The sequence below is a fragment of the Embiotoca jacksoni genome, unplaced genomic scaffold, assembly GCF_022577435.1.
Source record: "Embiotoca jacksoni isolate LCO1_2020_lvr unplaced genomic scaffold, fEmbJac1.0.p SCAF_40, whole genome shotgun sequence".
Taxonomy (NCBI): Eukaryota; Metazoa; Chordata; class Actinopteri; family Embiotocidae; genus Embiotoca; species Embiotoca jacksoni.
The window spans coordinates 1,635,001-1,657,342 of record NW_027185393.1 but is presented as its reverse complement, the minus strand read 5'-3'; the positions used below and the strand labels follow the sequence as shown (position 1 = coordinate 1,657,342).

General features: G+C 42.0%; 1 protein-coding gene across 1 annotated transcript in view; it reads left to right on the top strand.

The window, feature by feature from the left end:
• Positions 1 to 1,679: 1,679 nt before the first annotated feature.
• ca10a (carbonic anhydrase Xa) overlaps positions 1,680 to 22,342 on the top strand; it is a 251,084-nt gene continuing 230,421 nt past the window's right edge. Inside the window, exon 1 of the mRNA XM_069168584.1 lies at positions 1,680 to 2,315. Within this exon, the coding sequence (XP_069024685.1) occupies positions 2,255 to 2,315 (61 nt within the window). The 5' untranslated portion in view covers positions 1,680 to 2,254. The remainder of the gene's footprint in view (positions 2,316 to 22,342) is intronic.

Sequence of the window (22,342 nt, the reverse complement as noted above, 5' to 3'; positions counted from 1 at the left end):
AAAATCAAGTTTTTCCTGCAATTTCACTGTAAAACATGACATCAAACTCTACAAACTGCATCACTATTTTTAAAACTTGAATAATTCTAGTTTAATGGGAATTTGTGGAAACACTGTGTGAACGTATGTGTTGACAGATCAAAGCGTACCTGTGTGTATTCTCCTGAACTGTGATGTGAATATTTCAGAGGATTCAACAATATTTTAGGTTTATAAAATAGGATTTATTTGATAGTTTATTTTAGGATAGAATATGCAGTGAAATGTATGAAGGTAATTTCCTGCTCTGGTAGAATCAGTCAAGCAACACCTACTGAGTGGTCTTTGTTTGAAGAGTATTTCTGGTAATGTTTGCTTGTATTACTCACATAATGGGGACATAAAGAAAAACCCTGGGAAAGTAAATTATCAAATTTTAATTTGAAGATATGGTTAGGTTTTGGGTAAGTCTCCAGGAAATAAATGTGTCAATGTAAAGTCCTCTGAGCTGATGGAAACTCCAGCAGAATCACGTGATTTCTAAATGGGCACTTTGTGTACTGTTAAATAAAAACTGTTTGCATCTTCCGCCGTCCTCCAGTATCATCGCACCTTCCTGGCACTGACTCCATGTCGACCAATGGCGCTTCTCCATTGAACAGGAACAATATTTCAACCCCAAACATGAGACATTTCCCTGCAGTGCGCGGGTTTCTTCCACCTGTGCCCACGCCTGTCTGCGCGGACGCGACCACGGGCGCATGCACGTCGCTCTTCGCGAATCCTGGTGAGCCGCAGAGCTGGGCGGTATCCTGGACGATGCCAGACTGGACCAGCGAGCCCACCAAGCGCCGCTCCTGACGGTCCAGTCAATACCAGGTCCCTGTCAATCATTGGTGCCCGCTGTCATGTCTCTGAGGACATTCTGCTCATTAATATCCTCTTTCTTACGAGTTGCATAGCTTCCGTCCACTTTTAGTTCTCAGTCTTGTTTCCGGTCAGATATTCTGTGGCGCGTCTCGGAGTTTCTGAACCTTTTATTTTACCAGCAGATTCTTTGTTTATGAATGTGGAAGATCGTCTTGTTTTCATGAACACACTTCCTCCATTCAGCCTTGTATTTATTCTGGACGCCTGTTAATGTGAAGAAGTCGTGCCCGGGGTGTGTGTGATGGAGAGCGAAGTGTCCGCGCATCAAGTTGAACACATTTAAACACAACAGGACCGGAAATAACGGGGTAGTACTTACAAATTAAAAGCACACATAGAAGAAGAACTGCTGGGAAACAAAAATGTAACTGCACACGTGCATAGAGGAATAATACGGTTAATAATAGAATCAGTTAAATATCTCCATTTACATTAAATAGGCTCCAGATAACTTCACTCAGGCCCACTGTCGTATGTCTAAATTTGAATTGAATTGACCATCCTCTCTCCAACATCTTTTGCCCCATCATATTAAACCTCTATGAGTCATTCTGTGTTTTCTATCTTTCCCACAGAAGCTGACGGGAGCAAGTCCCAGAAAAATATATTTTATAATCTAATTCTCCCCGAGTCACCTTCATATTTACAATGCACTGATTCACGTCCTGCCCTGTAGAGATTCATAAAACGCACGATCCTCAAGAAAACAATGCTTTTATTTTGATAGGCATTGCCGGAAGTCGCGGTGTTCCTCAGTTAAACTTGATGCTGGTCCCTGGCGGTGACAGGCAGAAGTCTCGATCGGAGCCTCGCCACCTGGCGAAGCGAGTTTACTGACTTGAGGCGTCTCCAGGTGTTAGACGGATCCCACAGCTGTCCCACCGCATTCATCCACGCTTCCTCTCTCGCTCTCTCTTTTTTTCCACACAGATTTTCCTGAAGCGGTCATGTGTGACTCTCCGTGGTGAGACCGGGATGTCCGCTCTGTGAGACGGCGGGTGGATGGATGGATGGATGGATGTGTCCGTTGTGGGGCGCACCGGAATAAAACTGTGAACTGACAGAGGATCGCGGCTCTGCTCTGCTCTGCTCTGCTCTGCTCTGGAGTTCATTCCTTTATTTGTTGTCCATCTCTGGGGTTGTTCCATTCACTGGAGGGAACGTGCAGCAGTTATTCATCCGGCTTTGATCACCTGCTATGAGCGTGGTGTGGAAAATACCTGGTGGAAGGTGTACAGCGGGATCCAGCCGGGGAGGACAGGACATCAGCGTCTGACACAGCTCCGCTTCTCATCGGCTTCCTTTTTCTAATCTGAGCGTGATGTGCGTGGAATGAACACAGAGGATGGATATAATTTGGGAAATACTGATCATTCTTCAAGCTAATTTTATTGTCTGCATAACAGGTGAGTTGTGGGCGTCGTTGGGCTATTCTGGGCAGGTGCATTAAATAATTCCATTGGCCGAATTATCTTCAACTTTTTGCTGAAATGATGTGAGCTGTGGTTTGTGGAACAGATGGATTTATCCAGAAGAAACGCTCCTCAGGACGCACCGTGACAGGTGGACTGAAAGCTGCAGAATATACTTCAGTTAGAGCGCCTGGCAACACATTTTCCCGGTTGTTTTAGGCTTTGGTTACCTATAGATCTGCCAGCGTGTGTGTGTGTGTGTGTGTGTGTGTGTGTGTGTGTGAGAGAGAGAGAGAGAGACTCCAGACAGGCAGAGTGTAGCCTCCAGGACTGGATGCGCAGTCTTCTGACGCACGCATGACACGGGTGGGCTTTATAATGAAAAAATAAAAAAAAAGAGCCTCAGAGAACATTTGTTGATGTTTCTGCGGATCCACGTCGCGTGGGAGCCTCTCCTCCTCTGTCCTCTCTGTCATTGTGAAGTCTCTGGACTCCGCAAACAATTCAGCCAGAGTTGTTATCAATTAAAGCATTTGTGTGCACCGCTGAGCGCACGGCACTCTGCGGTGTGAGGAGCTGATGCGCGGGGCGCGGTGGGTCATGCCGTGTTTAACGGCTCCGTGTGCGCGTGCAGGCAGATGCGCCCGAGCCATCAGCGCTCATCGGTGGAGCAGAGTTTCTCCACGCTGCTGTGTTTCAGCGAATGCAGGACTTCAACGCCCAGTTTTTACTCTGCAGCCGTTAGTTCACGTTTCACCTCCGACTGTATGAACCACTGATGCATTTTAAAACAGACACTCGTGGCCTTTTTTTTTGAAAACGTGAAAATAGAATCACATTTTCCTTTTTCCCAGTTTGCACATTCTTCCTGGAGGTTTTAAATCGAGGAAGCTGTTCAGAGATCGATCCTGATTTTTACACACCGACGCGCGTGCATACAGATACAGCATTTGAAGTGAGCAGTACAGACAACACACATTTGGAGAGTCACTGCGTCACTATTCTGTCATTTTAATGTGCTTCCAAATGACGTACACCTGGGAAATCACCGTGAAAACTTGTGCGTAATCCGCGGTATTTACGCATGACGCACGCCAAGCTCTTCTTTTCTTTTGCACACCTCGGCCCGCAGGTTGTCAGCGGAGAAAAGGGACTTGTATATGACAATCAAACACGTCAGTGGCCTACCCCCACTCTCTGGTTGAGATAGCTTTGTCTTGCAATTGTTTGAATTCAGGTCCACTTACCCGGGGGAAGATTGAATTCTTTTTCACCATAACAAAATAGATTAACTTGATTTGTAAAAAGGGAGAGAATTACTGTATGTTGCATTCACATCCGGTGGAAGGCTGCATGTGCTTTCTACCTAATCGGCTCTCAGGTAGTGAATTTAAACCTGAAAATACTTCAAACCTAAATCCACTGCTGTAGTTAGAGAACCATTCATCCATCCAGCTGTGGAACTGGAACCCTTCCGGACCAAGCTTCATTTACAATCAGTATCAAACATGAATTTTGGATATTTTAGGATGTTGGTGTTTTACTTTGACTATGGACCATGTCATTATTTACATATGCAATAAACTGTAAATTGACACACAGGATGATGAAGGTCAGTTTCGTTGCCGTGGGGAGTAACGTACAGTAACGTCCTATGTGTTTCTGGAGGAGCTTCTCCAAGTCTGTGAATAAGAAACCAGCTCATATCATGTTGGTTTGAGATCGGAACTTTCAATTGTGTTGAGTCTAATGAAATATGTTGTTGAGAATTGCATTATGGGAGCTCTGGTGATCAGATCCCATCCAGAGACCTGTGTGTTTGGTTAGGAAGGGATTCGAAACTCTTTAAGGTGTGAATGATTGTGTTGGTCCTGTGCCGGACGGCGACCTGTCCGCAGGTGGAACAAAAGGCTTTTGAAGGCTCTTGTTGTTTTGAATCCATTTCAACATGGATGTCTTTGGTGAAAATCTTCCCCTCGTGAGGCGGGAACAAGTGGAAGCATTTGCACACAACAGTTGTTCGACAAATATCTGAAGGGACGAACGTCATTCATCAGCTGACTGTACACACGTGAACAAGAATGGCAGGACTTCAAAAGCAGCCTGTTAATCTGATGAGATCGTGGATATGAAAGTTTCCTCGGTGCCAACACTTTAATCTGTGATGCAATGAAGAGTTGTGATGACAGTGGAGAGGAGACACTCTGGGCACTGTTACAGCCGCATGAGCTGCTTCTCACAGTGGGCTTCGCAATCATGACTCTGAAGGTAACATGACAGCTGTCTCTCCATCCATCGGGTTTTACATGCATTTTCATTTTGCGCATGAAAAACCCTGAATGGAAACACTTAAATTGTATATTGAAAAACAAAAATGCAACAAAAACATCAGATCTTTAGGAAACTGTAACCTTAGCAGAACTGCCATATTTCATTCATGTTTTCTACATGATATGTACAGAACTGTAGTGGATGCAAACAGGCAGTCATTTGCATGCAGTAAAACATTGTGCTTCATTTGTATGGAAACCAAAAAGAAATTGAAGTTTTTAATATGGTTCTTTTTATTTTGTTTTGCTGTGTGTTGTGCTATTAGATTATGTTGCGTTGTCATTTTACACTTTAAATAAATTGAATTGAATTGAATTGAATTGAATTGAATTGAATTGAATTGACCTCCACAGTTTTGATCTTATTTCTGTGGGATTTAAACAGGAAGTGTGATGTCACACAGATTTATATTGTAGACTACAACCAGCAGTTCTTGTTAACAGGAAATATAAACAACTGAATGTGATTATTCTTATAAGTCATAAGCAGTGTGTGTTTTCTTTATAATTTATTAACAGATTTCTGGACATGTGAAATAATGGTGCCCTGGAACACACCAACTCTAAATATAAAATATGCATTGACAAAAGTCATTAAGATATTATAACTATAAGTGTATAGTGGTTGTGTGCTCAGACTTCACTGATCTCTGTCACTGACTTTTTTTCAAGCGAACCTTTTCACATCTTTAAAACAGAAGGTTTCAAACTAAATCAGTAGATCTGTTAAATGTTAAAGGTGCTCTGTTTTGGTCTCCACCAGCTCCTGACAAACATATGTCTAGTTGCTAAATGCTCCACTCTGTTCATCAGCCAATAGTCTAGTGTCTACCGTGCTTGTTGTAGGTCGGAAAACCAAAACAATGAGCTGAAAGATGCTAAAAAAGGTCAGTAGAAGTGCAGAGAAGTGGTGTTAGAGTGATGAACGTCACCGCAAACAAGCTTTTTTCATTAAATGCAGTCATTTGATCCATAAGCAATAAAATTGATTATTGAAGTGATAAATACTGAGTAGCTTTAAGGTCTTAAAATACTGTTGTCAACATTCAGCACAACCAGAAGCTTCTGGCTCGTTACGGAGGAGAAAGCCTTCCTGTTATTATTCCTTCCGTGAGACCTGGTTTCAATGTAAACTTCTCACTTTATGTAAAGTCACCAAGACAGAAACGTTACATTTTTCACTGCTTGCAGCGCCACAAACAAACGTCGCCCTCCACTGTGTTGGACATGAGGCAGAAATCTGAGGCCACAGGTCCGGAGCTGGGGGTCAGAGCTCTTGGGGATTTTTTCACTAGCACCATTTCCGACAACCTTTTGATGGTTTGCCCCGGCTGTAAATTAAAAACCTGGAGCAGGGTGGCCCGCGTCAGGCTGATGTTAATGGGGGGTCAATCTCATCTGGAGTTTCAGCTCTCAGGTCTCCCACTCGCTTTTGGTTTGTCAACACCTTTTGTTTTTTTGAAAATCAGCCGAGCACAGATTGAGGCCGTTACTTCCTGGTTTCTCTCCGTTGTTCCTGATAAAATAACGAAATGGTGAATGTTTGAATGATGAAGCTGCTCCCTTCAGGTTATAGGACACACTATGAGAGTCTTTTAGAGCTAAATCCTCGTTCAAACACGACTCCAGGCTGGAGATCGAGGGGAATCATCATCTTGGCTGTGGTGTCATTTCATTATGGATTGCTAATTATAAACCAGGCTTTTATGGTTATTTGACGACATTGCTTGGATGTCACACAGCCTCCGTGTAGCCGTCCTCAGCCTTAGTACAGGAATGTGTGTTTAATGTGTGTCATGTGATCACTGGACTGAGCTCAACATGTTAAACGGTGGTTCCCACAAACATAAGCAGAGGGCAGAAAAATAGAGCTCCAGGACTTCAGGTTCAGATGGAAATACAGTCTATTGGGAATCGCATACGTAATGCATGCTGATAGTTTTCCATAATTCAGCCTCCATGATATTCCACAGAGGCCGTATGTACGTAGAAGATGAATACACAAAAGAGCAATGAAGGTAAAGCAGAGCCGGATGAATCCACTGTGGGACCGCTCGGGCTCATTTTTACTGCTCGGTGCAGATTAGTGTTGGCTGTTTGCTTCAACTGTATGCTGTGACTCACGGCTGCTGGATGTGGTGATGAAGGAAGATAACTGCACCCAAAAACACTCTTTTTGTTGCTATTTTTGCACAATCTTTATTTGTGAACAGTTGACCAATGATTTTACAAGATTTTATTATCTGCTCAGTTTGAAGCTGAACGGTTGTTTGTTTTGGAGACCTCTGGTTCAAAGCTGATTTGGTCTGGGCATTTTTTAACGATAGTTGTCAGTCTTGGGAGTTTAACGTGTTTAAAGCTCTGGTTGGGAAAAAGGACTGGAAGTTAAAAGACAAACGGAAAATGAAACGTGCGAACTAAAGGCACAATGGTGATATGACAAGTCATCAGTGGCTGCTCGTTGCAGGTTACCAGCATTTCAGGTACTTTCAGGTTCCCCACTGTGACCATTCAATTCAATTCAATTCAATTCAATTCAATTCAATTCAATTCAATTCAATTCAATTCAATTCAATCCAATTCAATTCAATTCAATTCAATTCAATTCAATTCAATTCAATTCAATTCAACTTTATTTATATAGCGCCAAATCACAACACAGGTTATTTCATGGCACTTAACACATTAAAGTCCTTACAGCAAGACTTTACAATATTACACAATAATTCAACAATTCAACAATTCCCACATAAGCTAGGAGGGAAAAAAACTCCTCTTTAAGTTAGAAAAACCTCCAACAGAGGGAAGAAAAACTCCCTTTTAACAAAAATTTAAATTTTCATTTTCTAGCTAATCTTCTGTAAATAAAAGAGCAAAGAATAACGAGTCAGTGACATTGAACCTTTTATAAAGTAACTGCAACTCTACCAAATGTGATGCAGCAGAAATGAACAACAAATGCTACATCAGTTTTAATCCCACTAGTACAAGGCAGCCTCGTCATCGTCGTCGTGAATGTGCAGCGCTTTAGTACCTTCAAACGATGGAGGAAGTTTTGGACCCCTGAAGTCCTTGATCCCGGACTGGGGGCAGCTTCTTGCTTCGCTTGCTGGGTAATTGAGCCTCGATGTGAGCTCACAGAGGGGAAGCCACTCAAATGATGCTTTTTTGATTTGAAAGATCAATTAAGTGTGATAACCAGCTTCCGTTACTGGTAGTTTAGTTTCAGCCTCTTGATTATTTGAGTTTCACTTCTCTGCTTTGTCGTTTTCAAAGATATTTAATATCTTTAATGGCCACAAGTATTGACTGAACCGTCCACCATTATACAAGTCACCAGGCTGCCTTCAGGCTCTATTGTTGCTCTAATGACCAAATCAAAGATCAGAAATTCAGACCAATCAGATACAGAAATGAGTCTGGCTGCATCACATAGTTAGATATCAATAAGTAGTGATTTTTGGTGGCCACTCGTTGTGGTGAGATCTATAAAGACTTGTGTGTGCTTTTACACAGTGTATTTCTTTTGTGGCAAAATGCCAGAGGAGTGTTGTCACAGCAGACACTCAGAGGAGCTCTCAGTATCTTTTCTACTGCAGCATCTGTTAGCTTCCTCCACCAGGAAGTGCTCAGAGGGCTTCGTCCAAACAGGACCTGACATTATGTGGCAGGTGGACCAAACTCTCTGTTGCTCTCCGTCTTTTTTTTTTTTTACATTTTCACTCCTCAGCTTGGTCTCAGCAGAAATCCTCCCATTCAGTGTGACAGATCGGTATAAAAGGGCAGCATCTCTGTTTTCTTCTCTTGTTTTATTTAATGCTCCTGAACATGTGAAAAGATGGAGACCTTTTTAATTCAGCGTCGATCCATTTATCTGAGCCTCTCGATGGCTGTCTCTTTCAATCCTTTACCTGTTGTCCAAACAGTCCACTCTCTTATGATAAACTATGTGCAGCCACTATTTCTGTCTGGATATATTTACAATAGTAGCAATGTTATTGTTCAACCCAGTATCACGGCAAAGCGTGAAATAGACACGCCGGCCCACTCCAGTAAAATGTGAAATAGACACGCTCTAGCCTGTCTAGGCGTGACAGTTGCACGTTTTGAAAGCGGGAAACTTCTACACACATAAATGTCATGTGACGCGGGATCATGTGACCAAGGTGCCGCAACAGAGACAATAAAGGACATTTTTTTCACGGTATTAGGAGGAAGGAGGGTTGACTAACCGCCAGCATGTTCTTTAGCCATAAGTTTAATTTTCCTGTAAATCACAAGGCTCTATGCCTGCAGGTTTACTGCATGTAGGTTTAATTTTTCTCCACTATAGTAAAGCGTGTAACTGTCACGCCGGTTTTCAGTTGCACCGCTTTCGGTTCTCCCCTATGAACCCACTGTCTTGGGCCTAAGAGGTTAAAGACAGTTACAGCGGCCACAACTAAAAGAAAATGCTAATTAAACTAAAAATGGAACTTTTACATTTGTTCTATTGTATAAGGGAACCTTTGATGTAAAGAGGTTTTATCCAAAGAACCTCAATTAGCAGATTTAAAATGCTTTGATGGCACTAACATTTTTTTTTTTTTTTTGGGGGGGGGGGTTTCACTTTCTACATTCTCCTTAAATAACTGTTTATGTCTTTGTTGGGTTCAGTTTTCTTGTTCTTTATGCTTGAATTCAGCCCAGCATGTTGTCAGCATTAGAGGTTTGGCAGGTCGATTGTGTGTCGTTCTGTTTCCTGTGTCGAGCTGACAACCTGTTGAGGAGCTTCACTACAAGACAAAGTGTGTTGAGTTGTAATACATCTCCTCCTCCTCCTCCTCCTCCTCCTCCTCCTCCTCGTTGCTCCTTTAACCAACCCGTGCGTTCGTATTTTGCCCCGTGGAGCTGATGCTAAAGTGGAATTTCAGCATGCAGAGCAAGTTTGATGAGAGCGTTGAAGGTTTATAAAATTCAATATTAAATTCTTTAGTAGAAGCATCACAGAAATTGCAAAGGCAATAATGACGTCCCCGACTCACGCTTTACCTGAAATGTTCAAAACAAGCTGTGCAAGCCAAGTACTGGCTGGGAGGCAGAGGAGCATCAACACCTGAATCCTGCCAGGGACACAGAGAGCACGTCGAGCTCAGCTTCTGCCCGCTAAACCTTATTTTGTGAGGAACTGTGAACAGCGCAGATAATCGCACGTTAACTTCAGGGGAAAGTGCGGCCTCGGGGAAGCTTAGAAATTTAAATGGGATGATGAAATCACAGGGCGGAGGCCTTTGGTGTATTCGTGACAATAACACGTGTCTCCACCAGCCGGCCATATGCCACCGAGCAAACAGCCGTGTTGCCAAGGACGCCTGCAATCACTCCCCGCTCTGCTCTAAGTGGATGTAGCTCATGTTGCAAACCCCAGCGGCACATGGCGCCTGCAGCGGGTTTCTGCTTGAATCTCTGCCCGGCCACTTCTGCTCGGCTGTCTCGTCACCTTCAGCGTGTCGGCTGCCCGTCTGCTGCTGTTGTGAGCTGTGACCGTCCAGTCGACAACACAAATACAGACACACAAAGACAGATTTTATTTTCCATCCAAATGAGTAACTTAAAACTCAAAAGATTCATTTGAGATCTCTGCTCAGCTTTCCCTGAAATAAGATTTGATTTAGCCTCGTTAATGTTCAGTAAGTGTAGCTGCAGTCTGAAAATGAAATAAATAGCATCAAATATGATCTGTTGGATTAAATATGTATCACAGTTTGAGGTGGACTGAACTCACTTTTACACACTTTTTCTTCAAAGGTTGATCGGTTTAAAATATTAAAACGATATGCATGAAAATTTAACTGAGATTTTTAACTATGAAATATTTGAATCGACATCATATAAAAAACAGATTTGAGTCTCATCAAACTCTGGATAGATGATGAACCTTTTCACATTAAACTTTGATATTTTCGAGCCATGAATAACATGAAAACATTGATCATCTGAGATAATCTGCTGCTGCTGTTAAAATGAAAAGTTTATTATATATTGTTGTTTCTGAATGAAAAAGAAAATGAAGTTATTACATTTGATAATAGATTTCTTATTGAAACCAGTTATTTAATCAATCTGGAACCAAATCTAAATGAAACTGAATCAGAAATAGTTTCAGGATTAATATCCCAGTAAGGATTTTGCTTCGTAGATGAAGACGATGGTTGAAGATGAAGGTTTGATGAAGGATTTTTTTCTTCATAAAAACATACCGCTGTTCTTCTGTGCAGCTGTGAAGAGGTTCTTGTTTCACCTTAACTTTCTTCGAACCTTTTGTCTTTGACATAAATAAATGCAGGTGGCGTCTGCTTGTCGAGAGAGGTCCAAGCAATTTTTCCAACAAATGACGAACTGCCTGACATTTCGTCTGTGTGCTCGGTAAATATGTCTGCCGCGCTGATATGCGACCTGCTCTTCTCCTTTCGCCCTTTTGGCTCCTGCAGCTGAAAAGACTCTCCCGACCAAACATTATAAAAGACAGCAGTGAACCTTTGTTCAGATCAAACGCATACATTAACCGTGTTCTTCACCTGCTGACCTCCTGTGGCTGTAACGACCGTCCTGTTTCAGAAACAAGGCACTTCAACATGAAGTTGCACTTATCAGTAGTTTCCATCAGACTACTCTGTATACATGTTAAAGTTGTAGCTCAACTTAATGAGGATGATCCCCGCAGACTGTTTATAAAAGTGTTTGTAGCTTCAGGTCTGTAAAATGGTTCTGATCCAGAAGTGTCTTCAGCTGCAATACCAGCGAGTGCCACTAGAGGTCGGCTCCAAAAAGCCTCCGGCTCCATAGACTCCCATTCAACTTCTCTCATCAAATCCAAAGTGAATAAAATGTGTCCATCAGTTATCTCGGTGTTGTTAGCTGGAGCTACCCTCCGCCTTTCATCATTTATTTAATATATTTTTCAAAGTCAACTTTATTGTTAATTAACCATATATACAAGACATACAGAGGGATCAAAATATTGTTTCTCAGTCTCACGGTGTGCAAAAATAAAAAGATAAAATAAGAAAAGTATAAATATGTAACAATAAAAACAGACAACAACCCCAGTGACGCGTTACTGTGATATATATAAGTACAATGTAGTACAAATATGGGTCCATAGTGCGAAGGTTGTACCGGAGTCTATTTTTAAGTGTGCTGCAGCTGGATATGGGTGTGCTTGTGCTACCTGATGAATTAGGTGTGAAAGGGTCGTGTTGGAATGTGAATTTAATGGTACGCCTTCGAAGGTATATTAACCTTACAAGGAGTGGAGTGGCTGTTATTTCACTTCTAGTTCAGATTTTCATGCTTTTTGATTTTTCATGCTATAAGAAATATATGATGGAAAAAATATGCATGTAGGTTTATTGGAAAAAAATAATAATGAACAGATTCCTGGAAAAAGAAGTGCTTACAGGTACATAGAAATACAAATGTGTGTGTGTGTGTGTGTGTGTGTGTGTGTGTGTGTGTGTGTGTGTGTGTGTGTGTGTGTGTGTGTGTGCATGCGCGTAAGTGACCACCTTGCCTCTCCCGGAGCAGCCATACCTCATCACATCTGCTGCTCGGGAATCTGAAGTCTATCAGCCAGCTGGAGTGAGACGACCTCCACGCCAGCTGTAATTTACCACCGGGAGATGGGACGGGGGAGTGTGTGTGTGTGTGTGTGTGTGTGTGTGTGTGTGTGTGTGTGTGTGTGTGTGTGTGTGTGTGTGTGTGTGTGTGTGTGTGTGTGTGTGTGTGTGTGTGTGTGTGTGTGTGTGTGTGTGTGTGTGTGTGTGTGTGTATGTGTGTGCCTGTGCGTGTGCGTGTGATTGTGTGTATTTGTAGCAGGTTGATGCAGCCAGAAAGAGTGGGATGAGTAAATTGGTGGAGAAAGCAGGCAGCGGCCGCGGTGTCAGCGGTGATGTCGTAGCAGCATCACTCTGCAGGTGGAGTGGGACTTTTTATAAACACCAATCAGGAAGCAGCTCTGTGCGACGCCACCGGCCAAGCGCAACACATTCACCCCCATCACACACACACAGCCTGTCAGGGAAGCCAAATCTCCAGCTGCTAATCTGATAATCCCGTGCAGATGTGTGTCCTGCAGCAGGAACGATGGAGGCTGAGTGTTTTCTACAGTAAGTGGGTGACTGATACAGAGACACAGAGCTGCCAGGCTCCCTCCTCTCTCTCTGACAGTTGCTGTTTGTTTTGCCGTGTCACCAGTTCTTCTAGAATACTCTACACCGGTGTTTACCCAATCTGCAGAGGCTTAACGCAGCCAGAGACATAGTCAGTTCTTAAATCTGAAAGAGACGCATTTTTATTACACACAGTCACAAGTGAAGGTGCTCTGTCATGTTTTATCCAACTGGATCAAATTTATCATCAATCTTAGATTTATGTTCAGGATGAAAGTCCACAAATGCAAGACAAAGGCATGACAATGACAGGAAAGAACAAATGTTTCCTATCTTTAGCATCTAAAATAATCCAGGTTATAGTTATCTGTCCATACAAAGCTACAGCAGACAGTTTATGAAGATGGACGATGATCCAGCTGTTTCCCAATGTAGAAAAGTGGAGCCTTTTTATTGTGGACCAGAGTCGTGAGGTGAAATTTTCAATGTGAAATATGTGCACTATTGTAGTCGTCCCACATTACTCACACTTCAATATCATTGGTTTTAATGCATCCAAAAAGCCTGTAGCTCCATAGACTCCCATTCAACTTCTCATGGAATATAAAGTCAACACATTTTCATGAGCTATAGTCACTCCTTCTTTTTAGTTTTCTGATATTATTATTATTGAGATCTTATGCCTCAAAAATCCATATGTTTGGGGGTGTGTCTGTTTGATTGACAGGCCTGTGGTGCAGTCAGGTTTCTGCTGAAGGGATTTAGGGAGCGTCTACAAAGTGATGCAAAGAAAAAAAAAAACGTCAAAATGTTTTAAAATTTCAGCCTTATTTAGTGTCATGTTACCAAAATGTGTTTACACAAGCGTTTTCCTGTTCTGTGATAAATAATGTTTGAATGACTGAGTAGAGTTAACTGAGGGAAGACTCTTCTCCAGACCTACTCCTGGCTCTGTGTGTGTGTGTGTGTGTGTGTGTGTGTGTGTGTGTGTGTGCGTGCGTGCGTGCGTGCGTGCGCGTGTGTGTGTGTGTGTGTGTGTGTGTGTGTGTGTGTGTGCGTGCGTGCGTGCGTGCGTGCGTGCGTGCGTGCGTGCGTGCGTGCGTGCGTGCGTGCGTGCGTTTGTGTGTGTGTGTGTGTGTGTGTGTGTGTGTGTGTGTGTGTGTGTGTGTGTGTGTGTTGTGTGTGTGTGTGTGTGTGTGTGTGTGTGTGTGTGTGTGTGTGTGTGCGTGCGTGCGTGCGTGCGTGCGTGCGTGCGTGCGTGTGCGTGTGCGTGTGCGTGCGCGTGCGTGTGCGCGTGCGCGTGCGCGTGTGTGTGTGTGGTAAGTACAGTTTGTCGTCACTGGCACAGTAACAGAGTTTTATGGCTCTCAGCTCGATGGGATCAGAGGCCAGGAAGGACAGAGGTACTCGCCTTCTTTAAACCACCTCCATTATTGATGGCTGCTCCCCTTTTTCTCACTCTCTGCTTTTCTGAGCACAAACAAAATAATGGATTTCTTCTTCTTTTTTTGGCGCTCTGCTGAGCGGAAACAGCGTCAACGTTTTTTAGAGATGAGACGGCGCGCTGGGCGAACAGAGACGGAGCTCCTGTTGGAGGCAGAGTGGATGTTATCAGGGCTTCTTCTGTCTGACACCTTCGACGATAAGACGTGTAACAGAACCCCACTCTGCTGACCCGACTTTGACTATCAGTGGTGACAGTCTGATGTTTGTCTTATCAGATATTAGATTATGTGTTAAGAGATAAATACAGTAACATTTAAATAATGCTTTTCCTGGAAATGTACTTACAGTGAGGTTTGGGGAGGTGTAGAAAACAGTGTAACATCACTGGCAGGTTTCTGAGGGGACACATTGATGGATTTAAGGTTTCCGGCCTGCTGACCTCTAGCGTTTGTTTTGAAGAGAGATGTGAACCCGGTTTCATTTTGAAGTCGGACCCCCAGCAGGCTTATCGGATGAGATTTTTTTACTCTGATGTTTCGCACACAAGCGGCAACCATCAGTGATGTCATCAACCATCAGTGATGTCATCGTTGGTTTGTGAACATTATGAATCCTCCAGTTCAGATTCTGTCCGTCACCATCTTTGCTAGTTCGGAGCGGTTTGGAGCAGGAAGTGACCATATTTGGACGAGCTGGGGGAGGAGCCAGCGGTGGATCTGACCGATCTGATCGGAAACCTGACAATACTACGTCCCGCCCACCGATAGCTGTAACCTGACTGCACCACAGACCTGTCAATCAAACAGACACGCCCCCAAAACCAGGTCTTCTTGAATCTTCTTTTCTAATGAATGAGGGATTATTTTCAGATGGACCTCCAGAAAACTAATAAGAAGGAGTGACTTTAGCTAACAACACCGAGATAACTGATGGACACATTTTATTCACTTTGGATTTGATGAGAGAAGTTGAATGGGAGTCTATGGAGCCGGAGGCTTTTTGGAGCCGACCTCTAGTGGCACTCGCTGGTATTGCAGCTTAAGGCACTTCTGCATCAACCTCATTTGTCAAACCTGGAAGCGACAAACACTTTTATATCCAGTCTGTGGTTGCGCAACTGATACACTCTCATTTTAATCTACATGCAGGTTCACATTAGGACCATGCCTCAGCTGCATCTAACTGCAACCTCTGCTTTGAGTTTAATTCGTAAAAACATAAAAATAAAAATATGGGATGTGAGGTTAATGCTAAAAAAAAAAGCACCAAACAAATGTAAGTGCGACCCGAGCTCATGTTTTCAATTTAACAAGTTAGTTCAGATCAAAGTCACATATTAACACTAATAAAATAAAGTGTTTTTGCTGAAGGAGTCAGGAGCCATCGAAGAGTCAGAGTCAGATATGAAAAACTCCGAATGAACTCTAACCCTAAACAAAACTAAACTATAACAGCCTTACAGCAGCAACACTGCTGCTACTGAACCTGTTCTAAACTGCATCTGAACTGCAACTCTATCAAATTCAGTACAACCATCCTTCGTCTGCATTAGTCACAGTCGTACCAGGGGGTCTCTTCACTGAGCGTCACACGCTGGGCAACCTTCTAAAAATGTTGAAGTTGCATTTTATTACAGCCTGTTCTCTGTACACAGTCCTCCAGGAAGGAAAGGCTGAATAAAAGATTGGAAAACACTGATACATCGTGCAAAAAAAACTCAAAAATGGGCCAGAAAGCTGACAGGACACATTGTGTTGGCAGATATTTCATTTCTCACCGTGCCCAAAGGCCGAGGGCCGTATCTGCATTTATTTAAGTGTTATAGAGCTCTGTGATTTTTTTTGTGGTGAAATTTGTTTTTGATTCAGTGACTTGCAGAGAGCCGGCACATGAAGACGGAGCAGCAAGGCGGATTACCCTCCGGCTTTCAGACAGGAAACCAATTGGTTCTGGTTAGATTCAGACTTCAGGGTGCAGATCGTTCACTCTGTGACACAGAGGCAAATACACACACACACACACACACACACACACACACGCACGCGCGCGCACGCACGCACGCACGCACACACACACACACACACAGACACACACACACACACACACACACACACACACACACACGCACGCGCACGCACGCACGCACACACACACACACACACACACACACACACACACACACACACACGCACGCACGCGCGCGCACGCACGCACGCACACACACACACACACATGCACACGCACATACACACACACACACACACACACACACACACACACACACACACACACACACACACACACACACACAGTTGGGGCTATTAAAGAAGAGGCACCAATAGGAGCTTGGTGAGAGATAATTGACTCATAAGTCAGTGTGCACAGCTGTTGGCAAGGTCAAGTTTCATTTATGGACGCATGTCGCCACTCTAAGTTTTGTCTCCGTGTCTTTTCCAATCTGTCGTCCCTCCTCCTCCTCCCCTCCACTGGAGGCTGTCCTGTACCTGAGAGCTGCTCCCCGTCACTCCCCTCCATCCCCGCTTTCTGCTTGGCCGGGCTGCTGAATTGCTCGTGCCCTTCAATGAATATTAATGGAAGAGTTTTGGATATAACATGAAAATGAACTGTTTATTTACAGAGACTCTCTTCTGGCTTTATGGGAGGTTTGGCAGGGAACGGCTGAACGCTGCCAGACTCCCAAGTATGAGGATGAAATAGGCCGGTGCTGTGTTAAATAGGATCTCGATCAGTAAGAGGCTGTGGCCAACCCGATCCGCCATACGGCTTTGGAGGAGCCTTCTTGTTTCAGAACAACGCGCAGCGTGGGATTGTTTGGGACGTCTCCGTTAGCGGTACATGTACTTCAAATTTGGCTTTGGCTGCCTTGTGTGAAGTCTTTTAATTATTCAGTCACCAGTGATTTACACACAGATGAGACTTTATGCAGAGAAACAAGTCAAAGTATGAACGATATTCTGTTTCTAGAAAAAAAAAAAACTGCTTCAGTTACTTTTAAAAGCAAAAGTACAGTCAGGGTTGGAGGTGAGGGTGGAAGGAAACACAAAAGGAAAGATGCAAATGAAGGAAAGAAAAATGAAAGAAGAATGTCAGAGTATGAAGAAAAGTTATTGTGTTGTTGTGTGAAAGTGAGGTAACATGTCCATGAGCAGATAAAGCCATTGTTTATACTACAGAAAACAGCAGCAAGAATTATTCATAACGTGGATGAAAGAGATAAATGAGAACTCACCATTGGCTGTTGTTTTAAGGAGTGGCTATTTGAGTTACAGATAGTATTAGTTATGTGCATGGCAAAAAGCAGGATGTTACCAGAAAATATAAAAATATTGTTTGTTTATAGTTCAGAGGATGAAGACTATCAAAGGAAATTCAATTGTAAGCATCAGTATGCACAAACTACTTTAAAGCAGATGAGTATTTCAGTTGTTGATTTCAAATTGAGGAATTCACTACAGAATGATTTAAAGGGCTGTAAATAAATCTTTCAGTTCAGAAATAATTTTAAGTTTAAATGTAGTCTCAGGTCATGTGTTTCCTTAACTGATGGTGAAGTACGGTGATATGATCTTATAATATTGTAAGTAGGTGTAATTGAACAGACCATCTATCTTTTCTGAATGTTCTGAGTAAGAGGCGGAAAAATAAGATGTTTCTTCTCCCAACTCCTTTCCAGTCATGGAAAGTGTAAATGAGAGTCATGTTTTGATTGTGAATCATTTTTCTGTTTGTATTTTCCAGAGGGTTTGTGCATTACCATGAGCAGAATAAATCAAATGAAAATGAAGAGATGGAAAAGTGAACATTACTGCAAAAAGAAGATCAATACATGAAGTAATAGGACAGAGGGAAGATAATTAGATATGTTAAGTTGTAGGTGAGGGTGAAAGGAAAGGGGGAAAGGAAGAAAAAACAAGATGAGGAAGAAGGAAAAGAATAATAATTAAAAAAAAGAGTATAAAGGAAAGATGGAAATAAAACCCCCCCCCCCAAAACCAGGTCTTCTTGAATCTTCTTTTCTAATGAATGAGGGATTATTTTCAGATGGACCTCCAGAAAACTAATAAGAAGGAGTGACTTTAGCTAACAACACCGAGATAACTGATGGACACATTTTATTCACTTTGGATTTGATGAGAGAAGTTGAATGGGAGTCTATGGAGCCGGAGGCTTTTTGGAGCCGACCTCTAGTGGCACTCGCTGGGATTGCAGCTGAAGACACTTCTGGATCAGAACCATTTTACAGACCTGAAGCTACGAACTCTTTTATATCCAGTCGGTAGTTTTGTATCCAGTCTGCGGTTTATATAAAATAAAATAGGTTTCCACCAAAATCTAGCACAAACTTTTACTTAATTTTAAGAATACCAACTAAAGAAAATGCTAATTACTATCATTACTACCATGATGTAAATATTAATGAAATAGTAAGTGGTTTTAATTCCTTAGTCAGGTTCCCTTCACCACCACAGAGGAAGAGGCTGCAACAACTATTGCAGAAGGAAATATCAGCACCCACAGGTTTATCCACGTCATCCCACGGAGCCGGTGACTCGGCTGCAGTGGCAGCATCCTCAGTAAACCCGTCCAGAAGTGTCCCTGCAACATTCACAGCTCTTCCTGGGAGATTGTGAGGTGCTCCCAGGCCAGATGAGATAAATAATCTCTCCAGCATGTTGTGGGTTGACCCTGGAGAACCTGCAGAGGAATGCACCCAGGAGACATCCTGATCGGGAGCTCCTCTCTGAGCTCCTCCTGCACTTTTTACCTGAAGCCTGAAGGCTGAGCCCGGCTGCCCTCATCCAAAACAATTAAATGCACTCTGACCAAACTGGGATTGACACTTAAAAAATAATTGGAGCTTCTGGAAGTCTCAGAGTCGGTATTCAAAGCTGATGAGGAAACCATTTGTAAAGTTCAGACATGTTTGCATGTAGCCTGCCTCCTCCCGGCACCATTAATTAAAGGCTTTGTCAGGAGTGTGCCGGGTCGGCTCACAATATGTTCTGTCATCCTGATCTCTCAGGTTTCTGTCATCCTCTTGATCTTTTACTTCACTGTTAAACATGCTGCTGTACAGTGTCCTCCTTTTCATATGACTATTAATATTCAAGTCTGAATAAATATATCCAGGACTGAGGAAATTATCAACTGATTTACTGATGAGAGATTTAATTGAACTTTTCATTGTCACTTCTTTCTTGCACTTCAAGAAGCCAGAAGCCAAACAGAGCGTGTATCAGATGAGAAGATGTGAGAATGACACGTCTCCTCCCAACAGTTCAAAGGATGTCGGAGGAAGGAGCATCATCATCCTCACACAGCTCAACACTTAATGCTTTTACAACCTTCAGGAAAACTGGGAATTTTCAGACCACTTTTTGAGTCCTGTAAAGGTCATAGATAATGTGAGGAAGACAAAACTGTCCTGAAAGCCATTTGAATAAACTGAAAACTACACAGTAATTATACAACAGTGTGTCACTGATGAGTACAATCCAGTTGAAGCCACAAGGATCCAGCAATGAGTGAATTATTGCTTGTAGCTTTGTCATCAACAATATTAGTTTTGTAAAATTAAAACCAATTTTTTTTTTCCTTTTTTCATCGACCTGAAACTCAGTGGTTTCACTTGACCCGGCCGCTCCGGCAGCAGCCGACATCTAACGAGCTTCTGAGCTGAGAGAGCTGTGACCACGGATGTATGAAGGAGAGGTGGAGGCAGGACTTACACATGGTTCCTGCTGACTGGATTCAAAATTGTTTTTCTAGCTCCTGGGTTTGATTCCTCTTCATGTGTTTCCTCCTGTTGACCCTCTCACAGGTTCTCTCGGCCTTCACATTGTGATGTCGAAAGTAAAACTCAGTTTTCAAGGCACTCGGGAGGTTTTATAAATATGATACCTCCAGGGATTTGATATTCATTGTAGTGAACAGTCTCTTTTATAATGGAGGTCTATGGGGAAAATGTATGGATGTAAATATACAGCGGTGGGAATTGTCCAATCACACGAAGTTAAAAACAATACTAACAACAAAAGTGGGAGGGTCTGTTGAAAATCTAAACAACCAATCAGAAAGAAGTGTTAGATCACAGAGAAATGAGCCAACGATTTCTTATGCTGACCTGCCCATCAGGTTCAAAGTAGGAATTAACAATTAATTTCTTAGTTATTTTGCCACATATTATACATTAATGTTTAACATGTTTTTGTTTTTTTTATTATCTAAAAAAACATTTTCCCATAAAAACATTTCGGCATCATAACTATGAATTTGTTAGGAATTGTAACACAGTATTGAGACAAAGTTGACAAAAAAAAAAACCAAAGTATTAACTTCCATGACAGAAACATGTAAACATTAAAATTAATTAACATTCATATGAACCCTCACAAGATAATTACTTAAAACTGTTTAATAGGAAAGGGTTTAAATAAATTAGGAGTTTTGGTTAATTTCTTAGATGTTTGACGATAAGCAGTTTGTTTAAATGTAAATTAAGATAACAATTTCATTTTATAAATGTGTAAATTGGCTAAAATCTCAAACTGGTTTTAAAAGCAACATTTTTTTGTTAAACTGATTTAAATAAAATATGATTTGTTTCTGTGATATTGACATTATTCCATGCAAAAAAAAAAAGATGTATATAGTAGAGAGAGCAGAGCAGAGAGTTGGATAGAACGTTTACCGTAAGGACTCACTAAGGAAACATTAAGAGCATCTCTTTTTTTTAAACAGAAAATTAAGGTTAATATTTCATATTAAGATACTTCAAAATGATCCAGCTGACATGAGCTGGATCATTTTGAAGTCTTTTAATTCCTGTCAATTATAAAAATATATTTGTTTAAAGCTGAGGTTAAATGTTTGGTGACATTGAGGGAGAAAAGATATTTGTTTGTTTTTATGGAAGCTACACTCACGTGATGTGTCGGAAATATTTTTGTCTGTTCATTTCAATGACGATCAAGAAATTCTATTCTATTCTATTCTATTCTATTCTATTCTATTCTATTCTATTCTGTTCTATTCTATTCTATTCTATTCTATTCTATTCTATTCTATTCTATTCTATTCTATTCTGTTCTTGACATTGAGGGAGAACAGGAAGCTGTTGTGCTTTAAATCTCTGGCTGACCAAGAGTTGAATACATGAATCACTATTGGTTGTAGTTACAAAACAAGCTGCCATTTTTGAATGATTTTTGAATGAAATCCTGGAGGGACTGATAATATTTTCATAAAAAGCATTACATTACTTGTCTAAACAACAACAAATGCATAATGTTAACGGTACATGTTTGGTTGAGGTGATATGTTTGCTGATTGCTTTTGCCTGCTGTGTGATTTGAGCTGACCGTGCGTGTTGTGTGTTGACCTAGTTTTAAGTGATGTGTAATCTTCATTATATTTATTGTCATAACTTCTGAATCCAAAATGCACCGAAATATTAGCTTAAAGGTTCTGATGACGCCGAGGTGAACCTCTGATTCAACAGTCAGGAAAATATACATTCAGAAACTGAATGATTATGAAGCTGTTTTAAATAGTTAAATAGAGTCGATATGTGCGGCACAATTCAGACAAATGACGTCATTGTTGCCTTCTTTATGCAGAAGAGTTCATAAACATGACGGCCACGGTTACCAGAGACGGCCAGAGGGAAACTTTTCTCCCTTAACGACAGGAAGGTGCGCTTGTTTTACAGTCTGTGCAGCTGACCAGCAGACACGCCTGTAACTGCATCTCATTAGACAGGAAGAGGCTGTTAGCACAACAGCAGATCAACAACAGCCACTGACAGCTACAGCACAGCTCCTTATTAATTATTATATGATTGATGATTGGTCGTTAACATCCCGGGTCGAGGGTGTGACTCCCGTCTGTCATACCAGCCCCGTGTCAAAGAAAATGTCCTGAAAAGGATTTCTGAGTAAAGTAGCGTGCACTCATCCTCTTCCTACCTAATGGACACTTTAAACACCACACACCCACCGTGCTGTCTTTACTGTCTTCACTATCTATATAAGCATCTCTGGGAAATGGAAACTGGCGACCCATCGAGCTTCCC